The sequence below is a fragment of the Chaetodon auriga genome, chromosome 8 (genome assembly GCF_051107435.1).
Source record: "Chaetodon auriga isolate fChaAug3 chromosome 8, fChaAug3.hap1, whole genome shotgun sequence".
Lineage (NCBI taxonomy): Eukaryota > Metazoa > Chordata > Actinopteri > Chaetodontiformes > Chaetodontidae > Chaetodon > Chaetodon auriga.
This window is the reverse complement of record NC_135081.1, coordinates 21,757,030-21,770,439: the sequence shown is the minus strand read 5'-3', so window position 1 is coordinate 21,770,439 and position 13,410 is coordinate 21,757,030. Positions and strand designations below refer to the sequence as shown.

The 13,410-nt window shown below is 42.5% G+C and overlaps 1 protein-coding gene across 1 annotated transcript; it reads right to left on the bottom strand.

The window, feature by feature from the left end:
* Window positions 1-28: 28 nt before the first annotated feature.
* Window positions 29-10,280, bottom strand: rab11al (RAB11a, member RAS oncogene family, like). The gene is made up of 5 exons (XM_076737703.1): window positions 9,945-10,280; window positions 6,640-6,835; window positions 5,861-6,054; window positions 3,586-3,666; window positions 29-1,883 (listed from the first exon to the last, which is right to left on the bottom strand). The coding sequence occupies exons 1-5, from the start codon at window positions 9,982-9,984 to the stop codon at window positions 1,744-1,746; spliced, it is 651 nt and encodes a 216-aa protein (XP_076593818.1). The 5' UTR covers window positions 9,985-10,280; the 3' UTR covers window positions 29-1,743.
* Between the last annotated feature and the right edge of the window lie 3,130 nt (window positions 10,281-13,410).

The window sequence follows — 13,410 nt, the reverse complement described above, 5'->3', positions numbered from 1 at the left end:
AAACCATCTTAAATAGACATGAGAAGAGGCAGGCTATAACAAATGAGATTTATTTATACATATGCAGTCCAAATATACATATTTCAGAATAAATGTTAAAAAGCCCTAACCTACACCACCCAGTTTAAGAACTGTGAAGTCAACAGAAGTCGGTGTTGATGTGGAAACACATCAGCAGGATAAACATCATCTGTGTGCATAACCTTTGGATTTAATTAAGCTCCTCCTTACACTACCATCCTTTCTCCTTTTCCTCATCTATTGAACTATTAGATACTAACAAACCCAATCCTGGCTCCTGAATGCAACCCCCGCCCCGCCACAGGAAATAAAGACAAGTGAGAGCGAGGGCAGACCTCGGGGAGATCCCAGAAGGCAGAGTCCTGTTCCAGTTACATACAGTGTAGAGAGACAGAAAGGAGTAGGTGAGCAGGCAGTGGAGGATTTCACTTACAGTAAAACAAGCCATCTCGGGTACATCAGAGACCACAGGAGCAGGGCAGGGCTGAGTGCCCTCACTACCTCATCCCCTGAAACATTATCCATCCATCTATCCCAGCTAGCAGGCGGCGGCGGCAGCAGCAGCAGTAGCACAGGGCTGTCCATGCATTTAAACCAATTCCCTATCCTCTTCCAGTACACCCAAAGGTTCAGGGCAGGGGTGAAACAGTTATCAGCAGAGCCAATACTCCTCTCCCACCGACATGTGAGGCAGTTAACCCGTTCGCTAGTGATACAGCTATCCCATCTCACTTAGAGTTAACGCTGTGCAAAGCTCACAAGAGCATGACTCATCTCTACCAAGTGTGCACAGAGCAGGAAAGCTTTCCAAACGAAGATCAAAAGCAATCAAAAAGAAATTACATGTCACTGTTAGGGAGGGATGTTATTGCTCCGAGTGGTCTGATGGAACACAACTTGAACCAACTTCGACCAAATTCCAGCATGTGGATTTAGGAAAAATGACTTGAAGCCCTTGCTCCTCCATTACTGGGGGATAGTTGCCCTTACAAGCATCTTCACACAGAGATACGATTGTGGGCAAAAGCATCTAAAAGCAAGAGAGCTCCCTTTGCTGCGAAGCGATCAGTGTGAAAATCTAAGCCAACTAGTGTTAAATGGGAAACCCTCTGGCCAAACAAGACCTTAATCTAGTGTTCAATAAATATTGTAAGGGACATTATTTTCTAAATATTATACATTTAGGAAAAAGGGAGTGACAGTGGTGACAGAGGGCTTGCAGTTCAGTATTTTGGATGTGGATTTTTATTGCCCAATATCCTGCTGGTGGGAAACTGAGGGAAAGCATTTACAGGCTTGTAAAATAGAGCTTTCAAAAGGGAGAGCGTTTGCAAAGACAGAAAATGTGATGTGATACAAAAGGGACCTTATGTGTTAAATTTTTCATTAGATTGTGAATCAGTTCTGATCATGTACCTCTTTCAAAGCTTAATGCACTGGGTGCAGTGCATCTCACCTGTTTGCTTTCCATTCATCCTAACCCTCCCTCACCACACCCCCCGTCTGCTTATCTAAACTTCTTTCCTATCCTTCTTTCCCTGGCCCCCCTCTTCATATTGCATTAAGTTTTCTTAACCAGACAATAGACAAATAAACCCAAGTGTCTTTGTGTGAAATGGTTATTTCTACCTTTCTCTCCATTTTCCCTGTCCATCTGTCTGTCTCTGTCTATCTGGCTGTGTCTCCAATTGCCTGGAGGTGAAGGAGGTCAGCGGTAAGGTCTCAGTTGTTCTGGCAGCAGACACCCTTACTGGCTGAGTTTTGGGTGGGCTCAACTGTGATGGGCACTACGTTGGAGGCTGGTGAGAAGTCTGAGTCGTTTCGCCCTGACATCTGCCTCTGTGACACGATGTTGTAGATGGCTGTGATGGAGAGAAGGGTGAAAGGGAATGAGTTACGTGTAGATGCCTATAAATCCAGCCAACAGTGGGACATATTGTGATAAGGACAAACAACATGGCAAAACTGAACAACAACTGTTCTATCCAGACTCCTGGCAGCAGCGAAGGATTCTTTCCATCCTAAACTGGCATCGTTGTGTCATGTGGCTGTACCAAGTCTCATTTTAGGCATTCCCCAATGCTACAATACGCAATACACTTAACATTTACATTACAATAACTAAATAAATATTACACATCCTGGGTCTTGCTGATGTGGCCCTGCTTGCTCACACTGGTAAGCAGAAAATACAATAGTTACATATTTAGCAGACAAGAGCTGCTCAAACACCAAGGTGAACTTGCAGTTAATCTGTCATCATATTTGCTTCTTCAATACGTTTCTGAATGCCATTTGCCTAAACTTTGTCTTAGAAGTCATTGGGGAGGTCATCTGATCAACTTGAGGGAGGAGACAGGACTAGTGCGAACGCCCCCCTGACTTACTGTGGCACACTGCCGCTTTAACTCCAAACTACAGCCAGATGTGGAACAAAACAGTCCTGAAATAAAAACTGCCTATGAAGCAAGAAGGTTTAAAGCAAAACAAGAGTCCTGGCTGACTGTGACGTGACATGTCAGGTGGTGATACTGTGACTCATTACAACAGACCTACACAGCACCGGCTGCTGTGCCTATACAAACAATAATCCATCAGGATGACCCTCTCTGAGCTACGATCTGTCTGCTGCTGATATCTACATGTGACGTCTTCCTGCTCCACTGGGTCTAAAGCTAAGTTCTTACCAGCCTGCTTATGCACTGCTAACTTCCTCTCTTCCCCTCCTTTAATGAGCCAATTAGCAATGTTAGCTCAATGGGGCTTGTTGGTTTGAAGTTTTTTATGATTTACAAATTACTGATAAAGCTGTGGCTTGGGCAGAATGGTCGCAACAGCACAAGCTGAGGCGTCTGGGAACTGAACACGGAGCAGAAGCAGAACACAAACAGCAAGTGGCGCATACTTGCAGACTGATAGCCCCTGGAGCAATTGAAGCGGAAGCACCACTCACTGTTGGATTGTCCCTTTAGGCACTCCAGGGGTTGACTCAGTCACAACAATTGCTTTTTTCTCCATGTTATCAAATCTCCAGCATCACATGAACTCGTTAGCGCGGCTATATGCCTGCTGGGGAAGTTGCTCTCAGACATTTTGTTGAGAAATCATAGGTGTGAACCAGGATCAGAATTTGTTTCTTGAACAGATGCATCCAGTGCAATGGTTCAAAGTGGATTTGTGCCCACAAACAGACCAATTCTTTGTGGTTTGCTGGTGATTCACCATCTTCAGGACTGATTGGCTGAGTGGTCTTTCAGTGTGCCAATCACCCATATTTCTGACCTTAAAAGCAAGATTCAGGAGGTTTTCTTGCCACAGACTTGCACGTCAGTGATGGGGAAGGAAGACTGATAAGATGGATTTTGCTGCCATCTAGTGGCAGATGATGGGTGTTGTTACGTAAACCATCAAAGTCTGCATGGAAATGTAACACTTAGAGACAAATCAATGTACAGTATAAACCACTATTATTAGATGGCTCGAGAGCTTTAGACATCAGTGGCCTTCAGGATCAAATGCACACTAAAAAATGTGAAGAAAAAAAAAAAAAAAACACAAACTCACCGGTGAGAATAGTATGGAAAGCCAGCTCCACATTAGATGAGTCTAATGCTGATGTCTCCAGGAAAGACAAGCCATGCTTCTCTGTAAAACACACATGCGCACAACGCCACAATACGTTAAAGGCCAGCATCGTTTCCAACTTTCAGGACTACTCTGGGCTGAGGTGTGCTGTACTGGCATTAACACTGCACTGATTCAGGGATTGATTTCTTCTGCATAATGCACTCACTCCAGGGTTCTCCCCAGAAATGGAGTCATTTCAACCGCTCCCTGTTTGACTGCTCACTGTGAACTGCTTTGTAATTATAGAAAACTGAAAGGGTTGTGTGACAGCTGACTGGCCTGCTCTGTAATGTAGATTTACAATCTGATGAAATGCAATGATAAAAGGAATACAGTGTGCTGGGATACATACTCCATTTAGAAAGCTTATACTACTGTACTATTTATAGACTAAAGCGTGATTATAGTCTGTACATTTTATTCAAATGTTAAGTGTTTACTCCAGAAAATAGTCCTTTTTCTAACTTATCATAGTAAGAAAAGCTCAGGTGTTAATATTAACGCTGACTTAGATCCATTCATGTGCTCCAGTAAGTCATGCTCGTGAACCAGAATGCACAATGCCAGGAGCCTGGAGCTGCCTTTGATAGTCTTGTTAATTACACCTGTGCTTCTCCTGTAATGTCACCAATGAAAATGTCTGCTGTGACAAAAAATGTTTCTTTCTCGAATGCATCTCTCTCACTGTCACCAGCAAACTCCTCTCAGGCTTAAAAGTGGAGCAAAATTTGGAATAATTAAACAAACTCTCAGATTAGTTCTCCTGGATTTTAGCATTTCGTGGACCCTGAAACTGAAGCAGCAAAATGGAATTCAACCACCATTAACTTTATCATTTACACCTCTGCTTTACCTACTGTGACATGTCAAAAGCCTGTAACAGCTTGAATTTACTGCTTGAATAGGTTTTGCTTTTACACTGCTGGCTGGACAAAACATGACATTTGATGATCTACTGAGACTGTAGGAAATTGTGACGGCCATTTTTCAGTGTTTTCTACTGCTTTTTTTTTGACAATGCCACTAATGGAGAAAATAACCAGCAGATTAATTGATAATGAAAATAAATGTTAATTGCAGCCCTATAGGATGAAACCTAAAATCAACAGAACAATCAAATAAACCAATATGACAACTGATTTAATCGACTACTTGTTTCAGCTTCAATCATATCTTCATCATAAAATCTGTACATTCCAATTGAACACATATGAAATTTAGGATAAAATACTAAATGGTTACTGTCATAGGTGGGATATTGTCCCACAGTAGCCCATGTGAGACATCAGACTGGTCCGCTGTCGCTGTTCTGTTCTTTGAGCAGAACTTCACTCGTGCCATTATAATACACTTTGCATGGACGTGTCCACCACATGGTCTTTATGTAAATTAGGCATCATAAATGAGGTGGTAGAGAAAAACAAATCAGTTCCAGCAGAAAGTACTGACTGGTAAAAATGGCATTTATCTAGCAACAAAAAAAATATTTATTTCCTCTAATATGAATCAACATGACTCATGTATTTGACTTTCCCACAGGCAGTTCTATCAAGAGTCGTTTACCAGTCGAAAGAGGTGCAACACTGTTTTGGACACAAGCCAATAAAACTCAAGGTCAAGAGTCAACATGTGGTGCAACCATTCTAAAATAATAAGTGTCAAAAGGTTGGCAATTATACTTAGAGTCTACTTAAGTGAACTGCAAGACTGACTGTAAAAAATAAACCTGCTCTGAAACAAAGCCTTGAAATTCTCACAGGACCCAGATACACGCAAGTCTAATTAATTTAAATTAAGTTCTTTGGACCGAGCGCTGCGCTTTCCAACGTACACTCAAACACATTCAAGGCAAGGACATACGCCATTTGGTGGACACATTATGTAAAGTACCTTACGATATCACAGTGCAAACAGCTCTAACATGGGTGTTCCCAGTGAGAGCGACTGTTTTAAATAAACAGTGCAAGCTAAACTGAAAGGAAACTTACGACACAGAGTAGAAAAATAAACTAAATTCACTGTCAGCCAACACACACACACACGTTACAACACACTGAATGACCTAATTAAAGCAACTAAGCGGTCACTTCATCTGTGCTCATTATCACATCTTTAACCTGCCAATAATCTAATGAGGCAGAATCTTAGCTGATACAGGGTGGATAATGTACGAGTCCACACAACACACATGATCCCATTACAGGGACAATACCTGCAAAAGCCTTGGCTTCATCTGTTGGCACTGCCCTCAGGTGGCGTAGATCACTTTTGTTGCCCACTAGCATGATGACTATGTTGCTGTCAGCGTGGTCCTGCAGCTCCTTCAGCCAGCGCTCAGCGTTTTCATACGTCAGATGTTTGGCAATGTCATAAACCAAGAGAGCTCCGACTGCTCCACGGTAGTACCTGGACGACAGAAGAGGAGATGAACATAATATTGAGTAGAGTATTTTCTTCTCGTCAAAGCCTGCTGATTTCAGGATTCTGTGGGAGTGTGTCACATGGGTTCGGACAGCTTTGAAGCGCAAGGACGTCTGATCAACAACAAAAACTGAGACAAACAAATAATCATATTTTCATTAGAGACGTCTTTCTCGATGCCACTGGAGCCTGGACACAGTTCATGGCTGCCACATTCAGGCAGACAACTCAAGACGGAGACATGAGGAGAAAGCTGTGATAAATAAACGACTTCCTGCCAGAGGCGAAAAGGTGCATTTTGAAGTCTTAATAACTTATGAACACCTCTTTCCAGCTTTTTTAGGAATAAGAAGGCAACTTCTTGTGAATCTAATTTATGGATGATGGATGGCCCTTGGTTGGAGGTTTATGTCCCTTAAATGACAACCCCAGTCATTCATAATACAAGCAAACTTCACCTGACTTTGACAAAGATGGCTGGCTGGAATCAAAGAACCTGCTTGTTGTAACCTGCGCATGTGGACTTGTGTGTCTGCATGTAAGTTGGCTTCAGTGATGTCCTGTACTCACGCAGAAGTGATGGCTCGGTATCGCTCCTGTCCAGCTGTGTCCCAGATCTGAGCCTTGACCGTCTTGCCTTCTACCTGGATGCTGCGCGTGGCAAACTCCACCCCGATGGTGCTCTTGCTCTCCAAGTTGAACTCATTGCGGGTGAAGCGGGACAGCAGGTTACTCTTCCCTACACCTGAATCTCCAATCAGCACCACTACAGGAAAAACAGGGGATTTCAGACAAAGAAGAGGAACAATCATCAGCAACAGAGTCATTCGCTGTATTGTAGACTCCACCTGCAAACAAAATGGTTTTTCAATTTTTAAAATCCATTTCTAACTGAAGGGAAGAGCACAATCTAATTTTCGAGAATGAAAAATTCATATGGAGAATAGACTGTAATAATTGTGTTTGAGCAGCACAGCATACTTTATGGTTGCAGCTGGAAAGGCAAATTCAACAGTTCATTAAACAGAGAAGTTACACATCACAAGATGGGTTGACTTTTTTAATTAAATTTGATTCTCATTTCAATTAGATAGCCTGCCTCGCCAGTGACGTACATGTGTGGCTCCCAGCCGAGGTAGAGCAGAAACTTAGGGGACTCCCACCGAGTGTACAAAATATTAGAGCCACCTGCACTTCTCAGGAAACAGCTGCAGACTGAGCACATTAATCCAGGTGAGACTGGTTATTCGCTGCAGATTTTACCTGTCAAATGCACTTCAGTCTTGACCAAGTCCATGATTACAAATCAATTTCTATCAGTAATTTGTGCTGCTGTTTTAAAGTCTGCATGTAAGCTAAAAATTCACTGTAAAATAAATGTTTAGACATCTGGTAGTAACACTGAGCACTCAGTCTATTCTCAGCCAAAACTCTGCACAAGTCTGTGCACATGCCAAGCACAAAATGCACTTATATCTAGACGTTCCTCCAAATTGCTTTAGTTAACAGGGCCACCAATTTACACTTTCCAAACAAAGCCTGAAAAAGCCATCAAACCTGCCAACATCCCTAACGATGGCTAAAATGCCTTGTTTCGATTTACACACAAACTTCACAGGAGTTTTTACAGACATGGGCCGAGAAGTAAATGACTTACATTTACACTTTAGAGCGAGCTGTTCCTTTCACGCTCAGTGTGTAATCATGAGGATAAAAACAAAGGCTTTAATAATGCCCCTCCTCGACTGGATCTTCTCCTAAAATGTACTTCAACAGGCATCGCTGCGGTGTTTGTCAGAAAACTACTTCCACAATTACCAAGTGAGTCAGTCTGTCAAAAGGAACCTCGCACGCCTCCCTGCTATTAGGAAATAGGAACTTGTTATGGAATGTTGAAATTGCATTAACACACCGACCACTGTGTCTACACGTGCATTTAAGCAATACTGCTCACTGTAAAGGCAAACTGTGTAGACACACAAGCAGAACCCAGCCCGCATTAAGAGCTGGCTTATTTATACTTTGAAAGGATCACAATATGGTAAAACTGTGGCGACCACGCACGCCGACGATGTGGCTCTCCTATGCGCCAAAAATGTAACACTGTCATTCTCCATTTCGTCCGACACAAAAGATCATGGGCGGAGGACGAAAATCATTATGCAACCATTTCCAGATCCTCTGCCATCAGACAGGCATTATCATACCTGCAATACACACCCATTCACTTGCCTATTGTTGGGTTTGCATTCTTCAGTTGAAAAGATATGACACCGCTCTATCATACGATGCAGCTCAGCTTGCAGTGATGTAGCCCGGCCTGTGACTGTCTGAATGTAGAAATGAAGACTGAAACTAAACAATGTGATCACATCACATGTCCAATTTCATCATTTACATTTATGTGAAATTAAAGCAGTGGATAATGCTGGCGGTCTAAAAGAGCTGGATCATTATTTTCTCATCAGTGCTGCCTTTAGGGCATCAAAGTGCATTCATGAGATCCAAAACATTAGACATAAGAAGCAAGCGCAATGTGCTTTGAAGCCAAGGCGAGATGTATCGGGAGAAAGACATGTTCGTATAAGAGAGAAGCTGCTTTAAGAAAAACAAAAACAAAACACAGTGCTGAGGCTCATACACATCACTAAAATGACCACGAGCTGAACAAGGAAAGGTATGACTTCAGCAGGACGGCAGGCAGGATGACTTCCTGTGCTGATGCCTGCATCGGTAGGGAAAGGTTTACGTGACTCACTGCGAGCTCACCCAAGTTGACTCATGCTGTCCGACAGCAAGGGAGAAAAGGAGGCTGTAGGAACAAAGGACAGCCATGACAATGATGTTAGCTCTTTCCCGGTTTGAGCCGAAAACCGGCAGCCGATACCTTATCAGTGTCCTTTGCAAGGTTGCACATGATTCAGATAGCTTTGCTATTTGGTCACCAAATCTCATTTTATTTTACTCCAGAGTGAGTGAGGGAGTAAATCTCATCGTCTCTGTGCTCAGGGACAGGGCTTCTTTGTGGCCACACACACACACACTTCATGCAGGTATTTCCAGTTTGACAACACATGCTTGTTTGGTATTCTGTATTTGAACAGTCTGTGAGTACTTCATTTCCCCCTTGCTTATGAAAAGGTACCACGAAGAATTACTGTTTGTACAAAACAAAACAAAACAAAAAAAAATGGGAACAATGATTTTACCCCTTAATGACACATATATTTTACAGCAGGTGCCACATTGTGAGACACACATATTAAAATATCTGATCACCAGGTAAGCTTAATAGGTCTAAATGAGGTTTATATATTTTGTTTGTTATATTGACAGCTGTCCATCTTTAGGGTTAAAGTGGTGTACTAATTGGAGGAAGTGATGGCTGCTGTTGGCAACAAAAGAGATGGTTGTGCCTAAGTGTCAAAACCTGTATGCGCAGGTTGGCTTCCAGTAAACCATGAAGTCCTCAGGTGGGAAAACGAGTATTTCAAAGTCTCTGCGTAAGTCTGGATGGAGGCTGATTTGAGCTGCCACAGTTTATGACCCCCCGACATCGCATCCTAAGACGATTGCATCATCGGCCTGCAAGATGATGACTCCACCGCAGATGCTACCTAACGCCACACACGGAAAGTCCTCCGAGCTGCCTGTCAACGCTGCAATCATTCGGCTGTAACACCATGTCGTAAGTTGTGTCTCAACAAACGACAAAGTTACGGCTCACAGCAGGTGTTTCTGTCTCCAGCGAACGTTTTGGTCTGATAAACGAAGTTAAGGGTCGCCCGTTGTTGAGTCAACACCTCGGCATCAAATGACACTTGCTCACAGGTGTACAAATTAGCCACCTAGCTAGATGATAAACAGCGACTCACCTTTAAAAAGGTAGTCATACTCGTCTTCTCTGTTCGTCATTGCTTCTCCTCGTCGGCGACTCTACGTATTCACTCGAAGTCGAACAAACTTCTGGTGTATTCAGCTGCTTCGAGACCGACAGACCACCGTTCACGACTTCAGCCCCTCACGAAAGGCGGTCAACTCTCACCGAGACGACGACAACGCTGCGCGGCTGTCAGAGAAGGAGGATACGACGCTGCTGTTGTTATCACGCATAAACAAGGCGAACAGCAACTAGTAGTTGAGAAAGTTTCGCCTCGTCTTCCTCACCCTCTGTCACTTGCCATTACCGAGGCTGCGACGTAACGCCAGTTGCTTTGTCCCGCCCCCTGTTCGCTCCTAATGGTCAATAGCTGAGCGACACCTGTCACGAGCGTTGACGTGATTGGTCCGGCCGGGCTGTCGTTCACGATTTGATCGCTCGTCGTTAACTCGATGACGTTTGCGGCCCCCAAGCCTCAACAGGTAATATCAAGCGTCAGGTTCGTCAGCAGCAGCAAAGCCCAGCTGGCGAACAGCGGTACGGCAAGTATCTCTGCAACACGTGTCACTGCAGCCTGGAGCCAGTTTAATAACTCAAAAATTACATTACGATGTCTTATGCGCTTGACTTTATGTACATAGACTATATTTATTAGAATTTATTCGAAATTTGTCTTTGAAGTGGTGGCAGATTTCAATAGACGGTATAATCTATTGGATATTAGCTTATGCATTAATTCTGCTTGGTTTGTCAGAGGCTGTAAAACATCGTTAAACACACTATACTTTCATGACTTCTCTACATCTGTGAGTGAACCTACGTTTTTCCACAGCAACATCCCTCATAAATCCCTATTTAAATCCGACAATCAATTCACTGATAAGTCAGCTGACAGAAAATTAATCAGCGACCATTTTAGTAATGGAGTAATATATTTGCTGGACCCACCTCCTTAAATGTGAGGATGTGGTTTGAATATCTTTGGATTTTGGTCTGTTGTTCGAGACTGTTGTTCCTTTGAAGCAGGAATTCAAAACTGGCATTTTCTGACATTTTCTGACATTTTGAAGATACAGCAATTAATTGAGAAAACAATCTGCAGATTAATCACTAATGAAAACAATAGTGGCAGCCATCAAACCTTAACTTTTTCCTTACTTGGTGTAATAATAATGTTTTATGGTAACTTCCATATTGTGCCCCTTTAATCAAATGTGCAAAGTTTTGTGGATTTCAGTGATTTTTATACATGCAGCATTAGGGTGTGTGGGACAGCGGGATTAACGCCAATGTCAACAAAATAAGAGTTTATTAATGCCCCCTCTCCTCTTTCTCCTCTTTCTATGGAGGCAATTAATTCACAGTGAACTGCAGGTACCGTATACACAGTCTATGGTACATTAAGTACCTGCAGTTCGCCTCGAATTACACGCTGTGTGGTCTGATCAGTGGATCTCAGGTAAGACACAGGGACTCATGTTGTGATCTTTCTTTTTTAATGGTCACACCAATCCCATATACTTTATACTGATATTCCTGAAAGCAAACAGTCTGTGGCAATAAAAAATTCATATTTCACCATTTCAAGTTGAAATTAAAGGTGTCCATCTATAGATCTGTCACATGCAAATGAAAGTGGATCTAGCTGAACTGATTTAAAAAGCTATCCATTTAAGACATCAAACCTGACTCATTTTTGTCATTTGTGACTAAGTTTCAGGGTATGCAGCTGAACGCTAACAGTGGCATTGAATACACTGAAATTTGGTTTTTGGTCTGAGAATTTGTTGGTATGGATTTGATGCTTCCCAAACATAAAAACAGGTTAGTGGTGCATAAGATATTATCACTGTCTTTGGATTGTCCATCCCTCCTCCACCAGCAGTATCTTTAAAGTTCACGGTAACACTGAGAAAAGATTTTTCACATCACTTCAAAATGTTTTAGCTGCACTACCAAAACAGAAACAAGCACATAAAGTCCAGGCATTATTTTAAAAGAAAGTGTAAGCAGAGAAGTGATCATTTATTAATCCCACAGTGAAATTCACAGTGTTACAGCAGCAAAGAGGATAATGTAAAGGTAAGAGGCATCAGTAAAAAAAAGCAAGGTATGACAAATAAGTAAACAATATAAAAAGTAAAACATATTGAAATCATATAATTACACATAGGGAGCATTGATATTGCTGAGTTTAGTACACACTGATATTGCACATGAGTGGCTTTGTCAGTTTTGATGTGTGTGGTTGACTCGGAGCAGTCTGACAGCAGCAGGAAGGAAAGACCTGCGGTATCTCTCCTTCACACACCGCGAGTGAGATGCCCTGCATCAGAGATGATGGCTCAGCCGTCATCATCGACTGGGTCGAGGGGGCATCCCAGGACAGAGCTGGCCTTCTTAACCAGCCTGTTAAGTCTCTTCCAGTCAGCAGTCGAGATGCTTTTGCCCCAGCAGACCACTCCGTAGAAGGTGGCTGATACGGTTGTAGATGGACAAAGGAACGCAGGACTGCCTCCATGATGCAGGCAACCATGTCGGACTCACTGTAACTCAGCACTGTGGTTGGTGGTTGAGGTTCTCCTTGACCCATGGTTTGGGGTGGTGGTCTACCTCTCTGTACTCCAACTTGTTTTACAGCTAATGAATCTAAGATACAGATGCTGAAATGTGGGATGTATTGCATGAGATATGAACAAATCTACCATATTTATTATTTAGATAAAGAATTCCATGCATTCAATTGATTATAGCGTATAAGGTGAATATAATACATAGTTGAAACAGTAATTATGTTAAGTATATTGAAGGTTTTTGGTATTTTCTATAATTTAATGCTTGGCACCATCCCTGCAACAGCTTTCAGCCTTTAATGAGTGCTAAAACGCATCAACAAAATGAGATTTCACTGCAGGTTTTATACACAGTTTGCACGTTGTTGTGGTCAGGGATGAACTTCCTCATCATATTAGACATGGAGACATAGATAGCACAGACTGGCTGATAGCCGGCGTTTGATAAAAGGCTGCTATTGGTTCAACTCTTGTTTTTTTTGGGTTTTTTTACGAGGCAATCCACTAATTTCCCATAAAATGACAGCTGGTTTGGTTTAACTGTTATTAAATTTGCAGCAGGAAGGAAAAACATTTTTATCATGTCTCCCCAGCCCTTTAAAAAGGCCTGTGCGTTCATTCTGGCAGCGTTTAGCCAACATTAATAGGGCCAGTTACTTTCCGCAGCGCAGTCAGAGGAAAAAGATATACTGCTTGAAAAGGATGCCCACCCCAACCTATTCTGTCACAGAGATGCTCCTATACATCTAAAATTCACTCCTGGTTTTTCTCAGATCTTTGTCAACATCTTTTCTACGTCGTCGTGTGTTTTGTTGTTGCACTGCCCAGAATTTTCAGACCTCATTATGAAGTTCCTGTAAGGTTATGAACCTCTCATGCAGCTACGCA

Excerpts from the sequence above, each read along its gene's own strand:
- rab11al (XM_076737703.1), bottom strand. The coding sequence starts at position 9,984 with ATGACGAACAGAGAAGACGAGTATGACTACCTTTTTAAAG. Across the intron at positions 6,836-9,944 it reads GTATGACTACCTTTTTAAAG|TGGTGCTGATTGGAGATTCA; the intron begins GTGAGTCGCTGT and ends TTTTTCCTGTAG. Across the intron at positions 3,667-5,860 it reads TGAAGCCAAGGCTTTTGCAG|AGAAGCATGGCTTGTCTTTC; the intron begins GTATTGTCCCTG and ends TGTGTTTTACAG.